The sequence below is a fragment of the Lepisosteus oculatus genome, chromosome 21 (assembly GCF_040954835.1).
Source record: "Lepisosteus oculatus isolate fLepOcu1 chromosome 21, fLepOcu1.hap2, whole genome shotgun sequence".
Taxonomy (NCBI): domain Eukaryota; kingdom Metazoa; phylum Chordata; class Actinopteri; order Semionotiformes; family Lepisosteidae; genus Lepisosteus; species Lepisosteus oculatus.
In genome coordinates, this window is record NC_090716.1 from 8,858,202 (window position 1) to 8,877,147 (window position 18,946).

General features: G+C 37.6%; 2 protein-coding genes and 1 long non-coding RNA gene across 4 annotated transcripts in view; 2 read left to right on the forward strand and 1 right to left on the reverse strand.

The window, feature by feature from the left end:
* Window positions 1–18,946, reverse strand: part of LOC107075787 (TBC1 domain family member 10A) — a 111,228-nt gene that overhangs the window by 16,994 nt on the left and 75,288 nt on the right. The window lies entirely within an intron of this gene.
* On the forward strand, window positions 1,786–14,420 carry LOC107075788 (uncharacterized). Of its 2 annotated transcripts, XR_001477296.2 has the most exons (4): window positions 1,786–1,977; window positions 9,926–10,045; window positions 10,889–10,993; window positions 11,617–14,420. It is a non-coding gene; the product is annotated as an uncharacterized lncRNA (long non-coding RNA). The 2 variants fall into 2 exon arrangements; XR_001477297.2 differs by lacking the exon at window positions 9,926–10,045.
* Window positions 1,974–4,514, forward strand: rassf10b (Ras association domain family member 10b). Its single transcript, XM_006642505.3, has one exon. The coding sequence runs from the start codon at window positions 2,144–2,146 to the stop codon at window positions 3,536–3,538; it is 1,395 nt and encodes a 464-aa protein (XP_006642568.2). The 5' UTR covers window positions 1,974–2,143; the 3' UTR covers window positions 3,539–4,514.

Genomic DNA, 18,946 nt, shown 5'->3' on the forward strand with positions numbered 1-18,946 from the left:
GTCTTTCACATGCTTGATTGAACACTAAGCGAAATGTATGAGAAGGGAGAAGATGATCTTTTACTCTTTTAATCTAAAGTGTTTTACTAGTGGTGTATTGTATATAGCAGGATTTTGTTTATCAAAACACCCCCAAATCATTTTAAAGTAAGCCAAATAAAAACTGAAAAGTCATATGCACAAAGCAAGAGCTCTTTCATGTATGTTAATGACATCATGTTTGTGAAATGGATTGCTATCTTGTTTCTTATGTAAAGGGTTTTTAGAAAGTCACAGATGACAAAATGAGTTAATGCAGGAGCCTAAAATACTTATGCTGTCATCTAAGAACCACATCTCGTGGCTGTGCAGTACAACATGGGCAAACATTTCTGTTTTGGGGGGAAAAATGGCCTTTAAATGAACTGAAAATGGAATCGGCGAGGCAGGGTTGTCAATGAGACAGCACCTGCCTGCGGTCCACTTCTCTAATAGAATTTTGTAAAAATCTTCTCAGCCTGGAGGGCTCCTTTTATATTAAAAAGAAGCTTGTCTTTATGTTTTCCCACAAAGGGTAAACAATGCTGGGTCCTGGGAAACACACAAGACTCTCTCACTCACCCTCTGTCCTTAAACCAGGAGTGCTGCTCCTAACTGTTTCTAATGCTCAGAAAGGAAACTTATACTCATGATCAAAAATGAGCTATGAAATTGTATTTCGAAATGGACATTCAGTATTCTGCTTTTTGCCGTTCAGTGTAGTCTTTTGCATCAGCTTTGAGCCTAGGTACAGTCTAAACCAAGTTCCATACTGTAGGAGTGTGGAAGAAGCTCTTAGCCATCTTATACAAGCTGCTGATACCCTAGCTTCTTCCAGGAAACATATGAATGAGATCCTGGGTTCAATTAACTGCTAACTACTAAACCATCCAAGCGGGTGGAATGGCTGGTTTGTAACCTTTCTTGTGTACTGTGGTGGTATGTTATGTAATGTCAGTGTGGACATGAAAGTTGACCTTTTTGTCCATGTGTGCAGCCTCAGTGAGGTACCTTTCTGCAGATTTCAGACTCGTTAAGACAAAACACATTTTTGATGCAAAATGTGTCACATAGTATAGTTCTGCAGTGCTGTAGGGAATGGATAACTGTCTGAAAGCAAAGGCAGATTCAAACCAGGCCGAAGCAAGCCCTGTTTCTTCAGACCACACCTTTTCTCTTTCCTCCTTTCAATTCACAGCCCTACTCCCTGAGCAGTACTTTGGGTGTCTTCCATGACAGCCTTTCTGTGGGAATTGATGTGCTAAAAGCTCTGGAAAGGCATACAGTTTGGGAAGGAATAACCTGTTTTTATCAAGAGCCCCATCCCTTTACTTTTTCATGTAACCTAAAGGACCTCTGCTCAAAAACCTATGTAAATGACTTTAAAAGCCTGATAATGTTCCAATGCTGTGGACCAGAGCTTTTTTTTCCATCTTAAATTCTTCAACACAGAAGTGTCTTATAAAAAAAACAGATAACACAGCTTATACAGGAGTTCGTAAAACAAAAGGGCTTGAACCGCATATGAATATAACTCATAAATCAGTTGGGAATGTATTTAGTAACACATACAAGTATGCGACATGAATAGATGGTTCAAATTACTATTTAAAGTGTACTGTCAACTTTTTTTTTCCCCCAAGAGAGATGGGCGGTGTTATTTGGGAAGTTTAAGAACTTATTGTTTAAGAAGTGTCATGTGACCATGGAAAAAAACGGCCTTAGTAGTAGTGCAGGCTGGAAAGCTAGAGGCTCAGTGCTGCGGGTTGATTTGAATACACCAGTCAGCTCTGACAGCGAGGGCGGACGCGATTCCGGCAGCCTGCACAGTATTTGAAAAGGATCTCTAAGGCGAAATGTGATGCACTTCAGTAAATACCACCACGTCGAGCAACTGAGCACTGAAACGATGAATGGGAACATTCTGATATGAAGTCGAAATTAACTTTGGAATTGCAGGTAATGCAACATTAGTAACATTAACAAACTCTTTAACCTCCTTCTAAAGTCTTTTCGAAAGGGACTTGCATATTCAACCGGACTCGGTGAAACAGGTCTCTTTTATATGTGACTAAAAAGAGAACAACAGTTTTCTACAATAACTGCATCAACTATTAAGTTGAAAATGGATCTAGAGGAATGTAAAATATCAGTGTGGGTTTGCCGAGAGGAGAAGTTAGTTTCTGGACTGTCCAGGCGCACTACCTGTTCCGACGTGATTAAAGTGCTTTTGGAGGACCAGAATCTGCAGCAAGGCGTATCTGCGGCAATGTTGTCAGGTTCACCTCAATCTTACTGCATAGTGGAGAAGTGGAGAGGTTTTGAGAGGATTTTGCCGAACAAGACTAAAATCCTTCGTCTCTGGACCGCATGGGGAGAAGAGCAGGAGAATGTGAGGTTTGTGCTGGTGAAAAACGAAGCGTCTCTGCCTAACAACGGACCCAGGAGCGCAGAGGCTCGGGTCGTTCTCAGTAAGCAAAGCCCTTGCATATATAAAGGAACTGCGAGAGTCACAATGGCTTTTTCCCAAGACAAACAGCGTCGAATTGTCAGGAAGGCATTTAGAAAATTGGATAAAATTAACAAGAAAAGGCAAGAGGCACTATCCAAGGATACCTCTTCCGTGGAAAAGATGGAAACCTTAGTGCACCTGGTTTTATCCCAAGATCACACCATTCGTCAGCAAATCCAGCGGATAAAAGAACTGGACCGGGAGATTGACAGGTACGAAGCTAAAGTTCACTTCGACAGAATGAAAAGGCATGGAATCAATTATGTGCAGGACACGTACTTAGTCGATACGAGCTTGGAAGCAGATTCTAAGGTCGAATGTAACAAAACACACTCCGAGGAAGCTTTTGCCCAGTTTGAGGAATATGCTAGGAAGTGTGAAGAAGTTATTCAATTGCAGGAGCAACTTAAAGAGCAGGAGGCACTGATGGACAGGATTACTGCCGAGATCCAAGAGGAGCTAAATCAGAGGTGGATGAAAAGACGCCAGGAAGCGCTCACAAACAAGGAGGGAGAAAGCAGTTTAGCAGAGACTGACACCGTCTTCACTGCAGACGCGACAGTAACAGGTTCGGCAGCAGACGACACCTCACCTGAGAATGAGTTGCTTTTGGAGCAAGAAAGAGTGAAAACTCAGCTAGACACGAGCCTGTATATCGGGCTGAGGCTGAACACCGATTTGGAAGCTATTAAAAGTGATTTGGACCTTAGTCAGGAGCGATGGAATGCAAAAGAGGAAGAACTGAGGGACCTGGTGGAAAAAGTGGACACCTTGGATATAGAGGAGGAGGTCGACACATCCGAAAGTGCGGGTGATGGTTTTGAGAGCAGCCCGGTGATAACCGAGACTGAAATGTTGCCTCCTTTGGACACACACAGCGGGTGGGTAGAACAGGCAAGGGGTCTCTCCAAGACGTGCGGTACAAACGACGAGGACTCGGACACTGGACTAAGTTCTATGCACAGTCAGGACTCGGACATAACACCTGTCTGCGAATCCTTGGTTTAAAAAAGTCTGAACCGTTACCCATTTACTCAGGGAATAGTATATTTAAAGAGGAAAAACAATACTAACATACTGGTTCTAAAACACTGCACGCGTAATTTATTAACAAGATGTCACAGAAAGTATTGATTTAACCGGTAGATCGATACGCACTGTATTTTATCACTGAAGTGTGCACCTGTGAACAGTAGTGTTAAGTGTCCTACGCGGTATGGTAGGTACTGTATGAAGTGCTGGCCAGTGGGTTACATAGTGGAGATTTATACATGTGCTCATTTGATCTGTACTTCAGAAGTGAGACGAACAGGTGTTAACGAATATCTGTAGAATAAAGAGACTTAACGAGTGCACTGTATGCGCGCTAAAAAGACATTGCGACGATAGTGTTGTCAACACGATTTCAAATTGTAGAAAAAAACATAACCAAGAGTTAGTGTTTTTAACGCATGCATCGCCTTTTAAAATAACCTACGTACAGGAAGAGTGACTATGTTACAACCAACAATGCATGAACTTGACACGATCAATCTGTGAAGTTCTGTAGATATTAATACAACTCTATTTTCTGGCAAGCTAGTAAAGCTTTTTAACCGATTTGTTATTCCATGTAGCTTTAAAAGAATGGATTTTATTTAATCATTTTTACAAGGATTTTGTAACATCGAAGTTTTTGTGTTTTTCATTCCATTTCATTCTTTTTCACATTGATGTTTTATGCGCCCAGAACGTCATGCACCGTTGTGTTTGTCTGATTAGAGTCATACCTTCAGTCTACTGATGCATGAGACTGTTAAATTATTTAGAATTATGGGGAGGTCTATGTAAAGCAATAACTTGTATCCAGGTTCCTACCCAACCTTTTCTGAAGCACAGACATTTGAAATGAAAAAAACCTGCAGAATTTCCAGAAGAATTGTGTATTACATTTATGATACAAGTACTTATTTAATGTTTATAACATTAAAGCGTTATACCAACATCACTGCAGTGTTTATGATAAATGAGAAAGTTTGAGTTTCAAAATTACAACTTGAAAGATGTTTGCTCAAGACCACGTTAAGTTCTACGATCATGGGTTCGAGCCTGGGTCATGTCACTAGTCAACTGTGGCCTTGATTTCCCCAGTAATGACTCACAAATGGCTGAGCAACAAAGTTGGCCAGAGGTCTCTGGGCTCTCAGCAAACGCAGTGACCCCTGTGATCACCTGGGCACTTGCACAGCACGCATTGCTGTCAGTGAGGAATGCGTCTCCTCTCTGATTGGCTGTGCTGCTAGTGATGTGTCAAAAAATGAGTGGCTCAAAGCTGGGTGGGTGGGAGGAGTCTTGTTCTCCCCTGTGTGCGGTGTTGGGGTTCTCTGCATCAAACATAGACATGAAAAACACACACTTACCTATTCAACAAAAAATACCTGGCGATTCTACTTTATAAGATTACAGCCTTTAGGAAGGTATAGAGTCCTTTCCTAAAATAAAGAAAAACTGGCACCATGCAGTCAAAATGTCATGGATCATTCAAATTTATGCCACATGAAAAAAAACCTTGACGATTCTATACCCACATAACACAGCGCATAAAACAGAAGAAAGGCCTGGAGTAAATGAAAGTGATACTGAAGGCTCTGGTTACCCCTTACCTTCGAACATGGCTAAATGCAAACTGCGAAACGTTTTGTTTTGTGTTAAGTGCAAAAATAGTACACCACAAATGAGTTTGGTGGGGAACATAAGATTATGAAAACACTTGCCAAAAAGTGAATCACACTCTTATGTCTTCAGCATGCTCCCTTATAGTGGAATGAACAAGATTAAAAAAAAAAACACTGGTGTATGTAATATTCACTATCCAGTCTGATTAATTATTTAGCTGGCACTTTTATACAAGCGAGTTCTAGAGACTATAGTTTGAGCTATTTGTCAACAATAGGTAAGTAAAAGGTTGTGTGTACCCCATACTGCATGTGATACTACAGAAAGATTTTACTATTGTCAGTAAAACTGTTCTACCTTTTCTCTGACCATTATGAGATTATGCATGCTATAATATGATCACATTAAGAAAAGAATCGCAAAAAATGAAGGGTTAAGGACAGGTTTAAGTACAGGGCCAACATTTGTGGCAAATAGCCAGCTAATTCCACTGCTGTTTCATATTCAACACAAAGTACGTTCTTTATTCACTGCATATTTTCATTTTAGAGGATTAAAGTTCTAATTTTCTTAAAGTTTGTATTTCTGACCTGAAGAGTTGGCAGCATTTCTAATTATAGGGTGATGAAGGAGGCATCTTTCACCTTACCCACAACTGGCACTTGCAAGTTTGAAAAGTACTGTATACCCTCACGGGAAAACAGATTTTTAGATTTTAGGTAAAATTGTAAAAGGGTTTTATTTTTGAAACGTGAGAGTTTTGTAAATTTGGATCTGCCCTGAATAGAAAGAAACAGCTAATTCAGAATGCTCATGGAAAGCATGGTAAACTGTACAGGCACTGGCATTATCATGTGCAGAGTTCATGAAAACACTACGTACCAAACAGGAAGGAACCTGCACCAACAGCAAAGTAAAATAACACAGGATTACCAAGTTTAATTGTTGGCTGGAAAATTGAGAAACTTAAAAACCCCCTCTTTAAGATCACAGAAACACACAAACACAGGAAAACAACCAAGCTTCAAAGTCCTGAAATATGCAATGTTAACTATTTCTACATGTCTGTATAGGACAGTGACTGACAGAATTTAAAATAAGAGAGCAGTATTATAGATCATACAGCATTTGCATAACAATGTAATTGGGTATTTGTTCACATTGTTCTTTTAATGAATATAACTAAGTACAGTGATTGACACTATTAGCAGATTTTGAGGTCATTATAATTGATGATAAGGTGTTAGTGTCAGGTATTGAAGATTACATTTGTTGCTGCTAAAGCTACATTGTAAAATTACTGTTTTATAAAGACAAAAGTTATTATTTGCCCTTTTAGTCTGACTAGGAGAAGCACACATTCTTTGAAGTTGACTTTTTTCTATCAGCTGTCTGAAATAATACTGAGTCTCATAGCCACTATCCAGGTATTGCTTGGTCAGTCTCTAACTTGTTCCAAGTGGAACTTCTGATCCATATTCGTCACAGCGCCTGAAGTCCCCTGTTTTACCATTTCTATCTAAAGGTCACTGTTTGCCATGCCTCCCATTCTCTCCAGTGTGATGTACAGAACTAATGGCAGAGTCACCTCAATTATTAACACCTGACTTGCATGCAGTGATTTCGCTATGTTGATATAATTTGGCCAGAGATCAGTTTCCAAACTGCTTACTTCAGACCCCCTATAAATTATCCCTCTATTTAATCCTGATGGAAAGGAAGCGTACAGGAATGTGTGTGTTAACCGGCCTTTCCCCCAGCATAATGAGTGTCATTGCTCAATCATAGCTGCAGACAAGATGGAAACCTCACCACCCATTATATAAAAATGTCAACAAACTTGTTTCAATAATTCTAGCTTGCACAACAATCATTCTGTTTGCTTGTATTTTCAGACTGATTAGTAATCCTATTGCTATGTACTATAATTACAAATGTGTATAAACATCTGTATAGTTTATAACCTAAATAAGATGTGGATTTGAGTTCCTCATTTCGCCTATCACTTAATCCATCCATCCATTTTCTAACTGCTGTGATCAATAAGTCACACTTACTTGCTATATATATGCATTTTTATCACATCCTGTCAGGTACAGGAGGAATTACAAAACAGAACTTGAAAGTTCTAGAATTACTTAAAAGGTCATCCTAGATTTGGGAATAAATGAACATTTCATCTTTTTGTAGAAGCAGCCTATTCATATCAACATAATCTACATTTCCTAATAATGATTTAACAAAATTGAAGTATACTGTGTAAACAGACTAACTATATACAATATATGTTTATAGGATGAGATCAAGATGGTTTCATTTTAGAAATTTAATAATGAGGATTATGTCTTGTCAGTTTAGATTATTAAAAATAATTGATTTACATATTTTATATAGATAATACATTTTCCTGTAAAATACATGCTCATTACCAAAATCTTTATCTTTTTTATGGAACTCAGCATCCATATTGAAATTGGTTCAAATGTAAAAGAGGACCCACCAATTAATATAATTAAAATATTTGTGCCAAAATGCAGAAATAGCTTTGAACAGTAATTGTAAGCTTTCAAAAGGTTATATTAATAGTGCCATCAGTATAAACAGAGAGATTAAAGAAATTTGTATCAGTGGAATTGAATGAGCAATAGGGGTTAAATGAAAGAAATTTCCCATTCACAGAGTTTGAAGCTCAAAACTGTGGATGAAAACTAGCATCTGGCAGTTTCAGAAGACAAGCAGCTCACAGATCTAATTGTTCAGTGATCGCAGTACAAGTTATCCCTGTAGACTCACACAAAACAGCACCTGATCATCAAGAGGTGGTAGCCATCTGTCTGAAAATATTTACTGTGAGTACTTGTTAGAGGTCTAAAATCTTCAAAAGCAGCGCAAAATAAAATTTTAAGCAAAATAATGATTTCCTAAAGAAAATCAATGTATCAACTTATTGTTCTCTTCAACAATACTGGTTGCATTTACACATAAAAAAATATATGCATGAAACTTATCGTACATACACCAAATCTCCCCTGAAGACTGTAACCCCTATAGACATCTACAGAATTGAATGGTTCATTTAACATAGATAATTATCAGTAACAAAAATGAGCCTTTGACAGCTCAGGTGAAAGCAGTGCTTTTTGTTAGGCTCTAAAACACCTTTGATACAGGCCTTCTGAAATCTAGTGAAACATTAATTAAGATTAGATAGCATATTAAATTCTGTGGCCAGAAAAGACATTCACATTTGGTTCAACAATCAATGAGATTATAAGAGCGATACATTATACTGTATTCTATTTGACACAACCTTGATGAAAGCAATAAGGGCTCATAGAAAAAATATTAAGTGCAATGTTCTCAAAAAATTATTCAAAAAGTATTTAAATATTATTGGTGTTGGTAAGCTAATACAGTATATAATTTGTGGATTCACATCTTATTAAGAATAATTCTACAAAGTTTTTAATTCAGGTTATCCAATGCTCTAAATGAAAAACTTGAATTACAATGAATTGTAATACAGTATTTCTGTAAATGTTTAGTCTTCAGTCATTTGTGACTGTATTAACTTTTTTTAAAAAAACTTGGACTTCAACAGAATTGCTTTGATAACACCTTCATTGTATCTGTCCAGATGGATGTTTTAGGAATTACATTGGGAGTCTCTTCAGTTCTCAAATGAATTAAAAATAAATGTACAGTTTGTAGATATATAATAGCATTGAGGTGTGATGTTGTAAACCTGTCAGCTTGTTGAAGCTAGAGAAATAGCTGAAGCCATAGATCTTATCAAGACAGGAGTACAGGGAGGAGGCCGTGGTTCAAACACACTGTCCCTGTTAAAATAGCAAAGAAATGTATATGGCACATAGGAAAGAATTTTAAAGTCCAAGTTGTTAAGCACTCTTTCATTGTGGAGTGGCCCCTGACTGGTGGTTGCCAGGGCGATACACTATAAAATTGCTTTCTTATCAACAAACCACAGAAACCAACCTGTAGTTATTGTTTGCAATCTGAAAATGGAAGTAGTATAAGGAACCTTACTTGGAAAGTCTTACACTGTCAAAAGGTTACGGGTTTCTCTTTCCAGAACAAACATATAAACTATGTGACTCACAGCACACAGTCTGAAATATTAGATTGAAATGTTTTTTTGTTTTTTTCAAAAGCATATCGTGACCAATTTTAAATTGTGGTGTTAAAAGGACTATCTCAAATAAGGCACAACAACAGTAAATATAGAACAATTATTTTTCTGTTAAGAGTGGTTTTATTTATACTGTATGACACAAGACTACCAATTATCTGTGAAGCCTATGGGAATCGGCAACAACTCACCTAGATCAAGGAAGGGTAGTATAAAATATTCTATTCCCACATGCACAGAAAACATGCCAGCATCTTGAGAAATCACTTGCATCACCCCACTACCAAATACAGTGTCACCGTTACGAACTTCAAGCACAGATTAAGGGCAAGTTCTCACATATGTGAGTATAAATATATTCACCCTTCCTTTTATCTCCAAATCCTCAAAAAATTAAATGACTCACATTTATATTACAAACAATGGCCTCAACCAAAACATTGAGGCATTAAAAACATATATATTAAAACTGTTAAATCAAAATGAGGAAAGGTCCATGGCGTTCCCTTCATGATTTGTAGCTGCACATACGATCAACAATTTTCCAACATGAACCGGCCTGCTGATATTGTGTACATTTTTTCATGCAGCAACCCTCTGGAGACAGTACTGCCCACTGCTCAAAGCTGGCATGATTCAAGCTGCTACACTGTCTCATGGAATACAAGAGAGATTCATCTGTCTCCTTCATAATTGTATCTAGAATGCAGGTAAACAAAATAATTGGCCCCTTTGCAGGAATCTCTCCACTAAGCATTTCAAAGGTACAGGAGCTTTACAAATGTTGAGGCAGCGGTGATGATTCTTGCATTCATGTGGATAACATGAGGTTTTCCCTCACTTGCATCAAGCCACTCATTGTCTCCACTTATTCTGCGATTAAAGCCTCTGCTTTCAGCTTCAGGGTGTCAAGCGCAGAAAGAAAAACAAGTCCTACTGTACACCCTTTGAAATTGAAGTTAGGAAGTCATCTTGAGAAGCACAGCCCCGTGAAAAGTATTTAGTTGATAAATGATTACGGGATTAGTACCTTCCTGAAATTGTTTCTTTAGGATGTCTTGGACTTTCTTTCCCCAAACTAAGTCTCAACTATAAAAGTGAGTTCCATTTTCCAGGGAACAAAGTCTCCAATACTCCTTAGCTGGTTCACTAGTATATTAAAATCTGTCCTGACGTTCTCTATAGGATTGCTACGGAATGTGAGTTGTTGATGTAATGTTGCGGCTACACTGCTTGATGCAATAATGACTTTAGTCCAAAATGAGAGTGATGTCAAATATTTTACACCACGGTATATAAATTGAGTACATTGTTTACAATATATTCAAGACTCTAAATCGAATTTCACCTTCAAAGAGATTAACATTATTTGTATAGCTCACTAAGGTAAGGCTAAAAAAAAAACACAGAAGACTTCAAACTAAGTGGGTTTTATCTGGTGAGAAAAGTGCTAGTTCATTTTTCTAATATAGCAAATGTTCATTTTGTAGAATAATGAATGACTCTCCTGGGCATGAGGGGTAATTACTATTGTTTTCTTTGATCCCTTACAGGGTCTCTTCCAGTTCCCTGCACATATCCTGACATCCCTGCACTCTAATGAGTCCTTGCTCTGGCGATTTCATCATGCACAATTAGTTTTACATCATTAAGACAAGGTATGCTTTTCACTCAAAAATGACATGAGTTGCCTTTAAATAAAAAAAACAGACTTTTATGTGCTAAGCCATGTCAAAATGACAATGGGTACTAACACGAAACGCAGCCTCGCTTCCAAAAACAAGCCACTGTCCTTAAAGGACTTTAGTGTGATCTCAAAAATGTGAAAACAAGGATTACCAGAGAATACATATCATATATTCTGGTACATTCCTGATAAATATAATTCTTTTCACAAAATATGCTGCTGTTATGATGGGGAAAGGACAATCATTTAAACGTGTCACTTAGGACTTGGTCTTAAGCTGTTTTCATTTTGATTTTACTAGGTTTGCTAGTATATATACTACAGCTATAGTAATATAGCACAAAATGAAACACTAAAGCAAACAGGACAACACAACCTAAGATTAAGATGTGCAATTCTAGTGTGCTAATACCTTGAATAAATGTTCTCTATAACATGGTGATCTGAAGTACATTAACATAACCCCTCTTGATTTAATATGTACACTTTTAACTATATTTCCTAACATTTTGTTTAATTTTTTTAATTAATCTTTTTGTCCAACTCTTTCTTCCTGCTTGAACGTCCTCATCGTTCTGTTTATTTTGGCTACAGAATGTCTCAAATGAAAAATCTGAAGGTGGATTAAAGACGATACTAGACCACTGCTAGGTTTTGAAAGATTTACATGTATAGCAAACCATAAAAATCCGAAGAACATGAAGATGCAAAAGCAATCTGGGTGGACTGCAAACAGAAAAAGATGTGACTGAAAGGCACTATAACCTTCCTCAACCCTATAGACCTCACCAGATGAAACAATATCTAGAACACTGTTGCTCTTGATCTTTGTTTTATTTATTTTTATTGTTCTGTCCCATCCATAGTTTTATGTACTTTTGGTTTTATTTCACAGTTACATACGGTAACACACTTTAAACAGGCGATCAGCAGTTATAATCTCTTTTTGCTAGATTGATGATAGTTTAGCACAGCCTCATGTGTACCAGAACTACTCTTTGATACTCATTTGAGAACCTAAAGGACATTATCCTGGACATTTCATGATGACATGAAAATATCTGTTCATGGATATATTTATCCATGTGCAGACTGTCCTATCATATCCTTACTGCATGCTGCACAGGTATCAGGGATCTTTACAGACCTCTGATGAAAAAACAATGGGCAAGTGCTGCCTCCAAGGCTAATTAATTCAGAGAAAAAGATTACAGGTACCATTCCACGGCAATTAAGTGAAATTAATACGCGCTGTTGGCACCCATCCTTTTAATGCACGAACATTTAAGCATGACAGAATTTCCACTTGCTCCTGTTTTGCAAGTTTGAGATCATTTGTCACCTAAAAAAATACTTTCCAAAAAAATGAAAAGCTGTTTTGCAAGATCTCTTACAGCAAGGGGGATGTTACCAGCGCAAAAACAATATGGATTTAACCCTTATGACAGTCTGCCCTGGTGCATTTGCCACAGGATGTTATTTTACTGTCACTATGAATTGTCTGGGGCTTCACTACGCTTTCACACTTACACCCTGTAGTAACATGCTTTAGACATTTATCATGGATTAGACATGATTTACTCTGAAATCAGTGGAAACCATAGAAGGTCCACAATCAAACAAGTATAAAACCATTTGAAAAGTATGAAAATTCTATGGTTAATTTCTCACAGTAAATTATCCATATAAACCTATGTAATGCAGCAGGAACTAAGCGCTAAGTTTAAAAATAATTGTAAAGCAAACAGCAAATGACTATTTTGATCTATTGATTGATTCGTTTCACTGGCTCTAATTTGACAAAATACACTGCTGAGCTACTGTCATAGCTTAATATGAACTGGGTGACAAGTGTTATTTTTCAAATCAACCACACATGCCCCCCACTGTCAACACAGCCTGTAAACTGCCAACATCAAACGGCCAAAATGCTAGCCCATGAAGGGAACCAAATGCTTTTAACCGAATTTTTTAAACACAGTATCATCTAACTTTTTTAGTACACACAAACCATACTAAAGCTGATGAAGTACATTAATACACCAAAAGCTTTAGGGGCAATTCTTTCCCCAGGAACACTGCAACCGAAAACCAGACTACAGTGGAGTGGAATTTAAAATACTGGACTGCAAGCGATCCATCTAGTTTCAAAATAAGTCACTGATTAAATATTTACCTCTGTAAATGTATCTGTGAGGACTACATGACCCCACACTCTGCTTTTTGTCAAAGGCAAAAAAAACATGGAATGTAGGAGTACATTCCGATCCTTGCCCTTGTTCACTAGCTCCATTTTTTACATTTATATAGTAGCCGCATTCTGCTACATTAGATGAAAATGAAGAAAGCCGAACCGCTAAGAATCATATTTCAGGAGAAAATTTCCTTGCAGTTGTTCAGAGGTTTTCAGCCCAGAGGATGTAAAGGCACTGCAGATAAAGGGGGGACCCAGTTCATCCACCCCTGAAGTGCAGCACCTGCTTGGGTGAGACACTGAAGCAGATTCACTAGACAGCAGATCAAAAGGAAAAGCGAGGAACTGCTTGAGCAATTGAAGTTAGGGGAAATTTAAAGAGGCCAGGTTGTTCAATTCCCAAGTGAAAGTTAGACAGGAAACTGTCCTGATACCTCCTACAACACAGTGTCCCCTGTCACCATACTGGGCCAATGATTGGGAAATTCCAAGGTTTTGCTGAAAGTTTAAGTGGCAGGTCAGTGAGTGCATTTTATTTCAATGAGACACCCTGACAATATTCATTCCAACAGAATAGAGCTATACTGTATATAGTGTAAATTAATTGCACTAATAATTATTGAATGAAATTATGACTAAATAATAATAAAACGCCTTCTACCCAGAGTGCAATGAATAGGCTGTACTAAATTGGAATCGATCTAGCAAAAAGAGGCTATGACTGCTAATTGCCTGTATAAAGTGTGGTACCAAAAGCAGATTATATGGATAGGATTGAACTTTTACTGGAAAGAAACATCCTGTTGAGCTGAAGGTGGTCAAGCATTATTGCCTCTTGTTTTAGGTACCTTGATTATTAAAGATGTCTGTTCAGGTGCTATGATTGAATTAGCTCTCTATTTGTTGAAAGAAAAGCATGGACTGAAAAAGTCTAAACTGTTGCCTTTTTCCACAAATGAAACAATGTGCCAGCCATAAAAGCCATAACATTTTTATAGTTTTTACAGTTACTTTTTATGTTGAATGACATGAAAGGTCCTTGACAGTGTGTTTTATGCACATGTCACAACACTGCTTTAAAGTCTAGTTTAAATAATCTTGCCATTCTTGTGAAAGGAAACATCAAGAAAAACACTGATACAGACAGCATAACTTGTCAAATCCGGATAATGTCTGTAACAATACAGAGGTCTGAGCAAAACAATGTTAAACTCTTGTTTCAAAATATTTTTCCTTGGCAGAATTAGCTTCTGGTAGTGTTATTTCCTACATCTGTTTGCATGTATGTTGCGTTCTAATAAATTAAAATACAATCATGCTCAAATTAAAATTCCTAGAACTTAATATAAAAAAATAGACAAAACAAAATATATTGCTCCTAAAAAACTTTTTATCCCAGTGTCCTTTTTCCAGTAATTCTCAAATCTATATGCTTTTTAAAAGCAAAGTTTCCCTTAATGGTTTGGTTCCAGTCTTTGTGTTAACGGTTTTAAGGAATTTCAATTGATTAGTTCCAAAGGTGAGGTAGTTTTTGTTATCAGCAATGGAAAAACTTGTATGCATCACATTTCACAAAACATTCTCAAATTCCTTTGGAAGCAGTCACTGAAAATGTAAAATTAACAGCAATGCAGGAGAATGACAGGATTTTTTCTGTAATGGAATAACAGGTAAAGACATTTGTACCAAACAAAGGTTCAGAACCCAGTCACAATGTTAATTTACTAAATTCCAAAAGTTTCTTCGGGTGCAGTTTCACTCATCAAATACTGTTATAAACAGAGAGTGAATTACTTTTTATTGCTGACAGTTTTTAAATAAACTGGACCAATAAGCATTCACTAAAAAAGAAGTGTGATCCACTTAATGTTACAAACTGGAACAAGGGAATAATGACAGATTGAACGAGATATACAGAAAACTGCCAAGTGCATCTTCTGCAGTAACTAAGGGATAGTGTCTAGTGTTTGATGATGTTTTTCAAACCTTCATAAAAATATGTGAAGAGAGCACTGGCGTCAACTTAGCAAGCCTTCAAATCACATTCTTTAGTTGAAATCAGTTACACCAATCAGTAATTGTGTGGAGGATTGGCTTTACGAAAGCAGCTCATTGAAGAGTGCGAAAGTACAGCAGGCAGACAATATAGCTCAAAGCAAACGCCATGCCCACAGAGGCATGTTTCAACCTCACCTTGTTGGGAAACAGAGTGCCAGCCAAGCTATTAAGTATAGGGGGAATATACAGTAAGTACTGTCCAATCGGTTATAAACAACTTTACAGCATCACTCTCATGCAAGGAGCTGCTGATAAACCTGGAAACAGTGATTCTGTCTCAACAGAACAAGGGCATGAGACTCCTTCACAGTCACAGACTACTGGCGTCAGACAGATCCAGTTCACGTCTTTTACAGCTAAGGTGGAAATCCAGGATGGCACGATGGGGAATAGATGTGAAGGCTGCCTTTCAATGTAGCTGATCTCTCCATGTCTCTATCAAAACTATTTTTATCAAACTATATACTACTATAGATTATGGTGCCTTTCTACACAGTGTTTTGGCTGCTTATGTCTTGCTTGTGATATCAAAGGTTAACGTGATCGTTTCCATGCAGAACAGACTAAACCATGAATTCTAGCCGTAATAAACAACATTCCAAAGAATTCAAGAGTGAAAACTCTGCTTTTGTGTTATTGTTATAGTTTTGTTTAGAAGCGTTTAGGAGCGACCTTAAGAACTACAGGAACAGACCTGGCTGTTCCTACTAATCAGGTATTCTCCTGACAAAAGTTATTGCATAACTCCACATAAAATGCGATTAAAAAGTACCATTTTGCACAGGCAGTTTAATTTTCCCACATCATCAAGCCTTAGGCCTGGGATTACAACCATAACACCTTTAACATCATCTGCCATTTTCTATTGAAATGTAGTGTGGTATTATGTCCGTAAAAAAGTTATTAAAAGCAAACAGCACTGAAATAAGAGGCGTGATGATTTGTTTTTTCATCAAGTGGAGCAGGATGTTCTTCTTGACACGTGTTCCCTCGGCTTCAGCACATGAATCTCAGGAAGCAGATGTTGCAGTTGCGTTTCCTGCCAACAATTCCCATGAACTAATGAAAGATGGCCTTTTGGACTGAAAAAGGACTCTGACCCCTGAGCTATCATTCTGTTGCTTGTTCCCATCTGTCAAAGAGATTACCACATAGATAGAACTTTACAAGCAGAGTGTTCTTCTATTTTAAAAGGAAACACTTTTTAAAGGTGCTATACAAAACACACACCCGCCTCTTTCGTTTCCATAATATCTTTTAGGAAAGCAGAACCTCACAGCCACCCTCAAAAATCACTTCCCATAACTAGAACTGGTTTTGGCGGGAGAGAGTTGAACCAATGTCATACAGCTTATGGGTAAGTGATGAGATGGGGCGCTTGGTAGCCTACCTGTACCTCATGGGGATATATCTATAGCAGCCAATAAAAAATAGCCAGTGCAGTGTTGAGAGATGAGTACGAATCTGAAGACAGGATGAGCACACAAACTTCACACAGACAGGCACAGAAAGGCTGGAATTAACCCCCAGGACAGCAGAGCTGTGAGGTAACCAGCATGCCACCAAGCAGCTCTCATCAAGAGGTTTTAAATGAGTTTAAAGATTTGGGCTGCAGGTTCATATCTAATATTAACCTAAAGTATATGTTAGTAGGAGTGGTCTACACATACAAGCAAAATATGAAAAGAAAAAAACATGAATAGATGTTTAGAAATTTAATATTTTAATTACAGCTGGTCAATGGAAAATAAACAGAAAAGAATATGAAGAATGATAATAAATGTTCCAGGACAAGTTCATCTCTTGGGAACAATCAGGATTTTGAGTGCTAATTTTCCACTCCTGAGTATTTGGTGGTGTGAAGAAAAGCATGTAACTTTGAACTCAGCATTAACAAGGATCAGTGTATATGCATTTTAAACTGCTGAAATGGCTTTACATTAATTACATATATTTAGAAACCTTTAATTTGTAATCCGGAGATAGCAACATTTTGTATGGCATTTAATTTTCCTCCACTGCCTAAAACCTACAATTTGTGTTCAGTGTGGTAATATGTTTTTCTTATATTTTCAGTAAAATACCAGTCTTGCAAATCTCCCTCATTCCTTGTCAGGTGTGCTCCCCAATTCAGTAATGCACACATAAGATAGTGTTTCCAGTTCCTGCCACTGCACTGCGGCAGGAACGTTATCGGTCTTTGGTGAGCTGTTTCATCCTTCCCAAGCCTCTAAACGTACAAGACAGCAGCACCTAATGAGAAACAGCATCAATAACAACTAAGCTCGGTACTGACTGATGTCTGGGGAAAATAAACGTAATATATAAAATGCGGCTATAGTCGTGCAAAAAAAGGCTTGTTTCCAGATTTGCTTTTTGGTTGTTTCTGATCCTTTTTTGGAATTAGATGGGTCTCATCTAGTTTAATGTACTGTATGTCTCTCCATTGTTCAGTGCTAAAAAATATGAAGCTCTGATATAACATTTAAAGAGGTGAAGCAGAACAGAAACAGCACCCAAATGGGTTTTTACTGCCATACTTGTACTTAAAGGCAAGCTACTACTACCAGCTTTAAAACATGAACACACAGCAAGCAATTCTTAAAAACTCAGTTCAGGATCCTTGGTTCAATTTTGTTCTTCTCCCGTAGGCTTGCTTTTCCTGTGAGAAATATGTGACGTCTGACGGGAGTTTACACATTTAATCTGACCTTAATGACCCAAAAGATTTCCAGTGCAATAGGTTAAAGAGTCTCGTTTCCCATCCCGAGGTTATCAAGGTGTCAGTCTGAGCGCTGCCATGCTCTGTCTGTTTAGACTAACTGCCTTTGATCTTGAACTATAGGGTTCTTGTCATTGCTGGGACAGCTAGGTATACAGAACATACAGCATTCCATTGTCCAACAGGTCACTACCCAAATAGATTAAGAGTAGAGGCATGATCACTGTGCTTTTATAAATCCCAATATAGCCAAGTGTAACAGAAACCTCATTCAGATTGTGAAAATCAAACTACTTTATCAATGCAGTACAAAAGCACAAGGTTAACTTATTGACAACAGATACTTCTCCATCTACAGTACAGCATATCAAGTACTACATTCAAAACAAAAAATTCAATATCTGTAGGAGTCTGAGGATACACATAGTAAGCGTCCGTTTGAATATCTGTGCATTGCAGACTCATATACCAATCTTTGTTTTCATCAAATTATTTTCTTTCTTTGCTGTTGGTTTACTAGTTTGCTGTTTGCAAACTAGTAAAGGCCATTGGAAGGCCATTCGGGACAGGAATCACCCTCCATCTATAGGGTGTGCTCAAAAACGCAAACAAAGCCATTTAACACTGCAGTGCCTCATACTTGAGTGCCCTCTATTTAGGCTCATCACTTCAATGCAAAGTCCACATGTCAATTACATAGAAAGGGAGCAAAGCTGATGTGGATGATCATGATCCTGGAATTGAACGAGAACAGATGTTTTGTCCATCATTGGATTGATTTTTCAAATAACTATTTTCCAAGTTTGAATTACTTTTTAACGTAATTTATTGCATTAAATGGGGGAAAGATATGTCCTGCATATTAAATATTGAGTGCAATAGGAACAATTAAAAGCATGTCCTAAAGCAGAGCAGTTCTACTAAACAGCATGAGTTAACAATTAGATTAC

Coding starts and splice junctions, on each gene's coding strand:
- rassf10b (XM_006642505.3), top strand. CDS start 2,144: ATGGATCTAGAGGAATGTAAAATATCAGTGTGGGTTTGCCGAGAGGAG.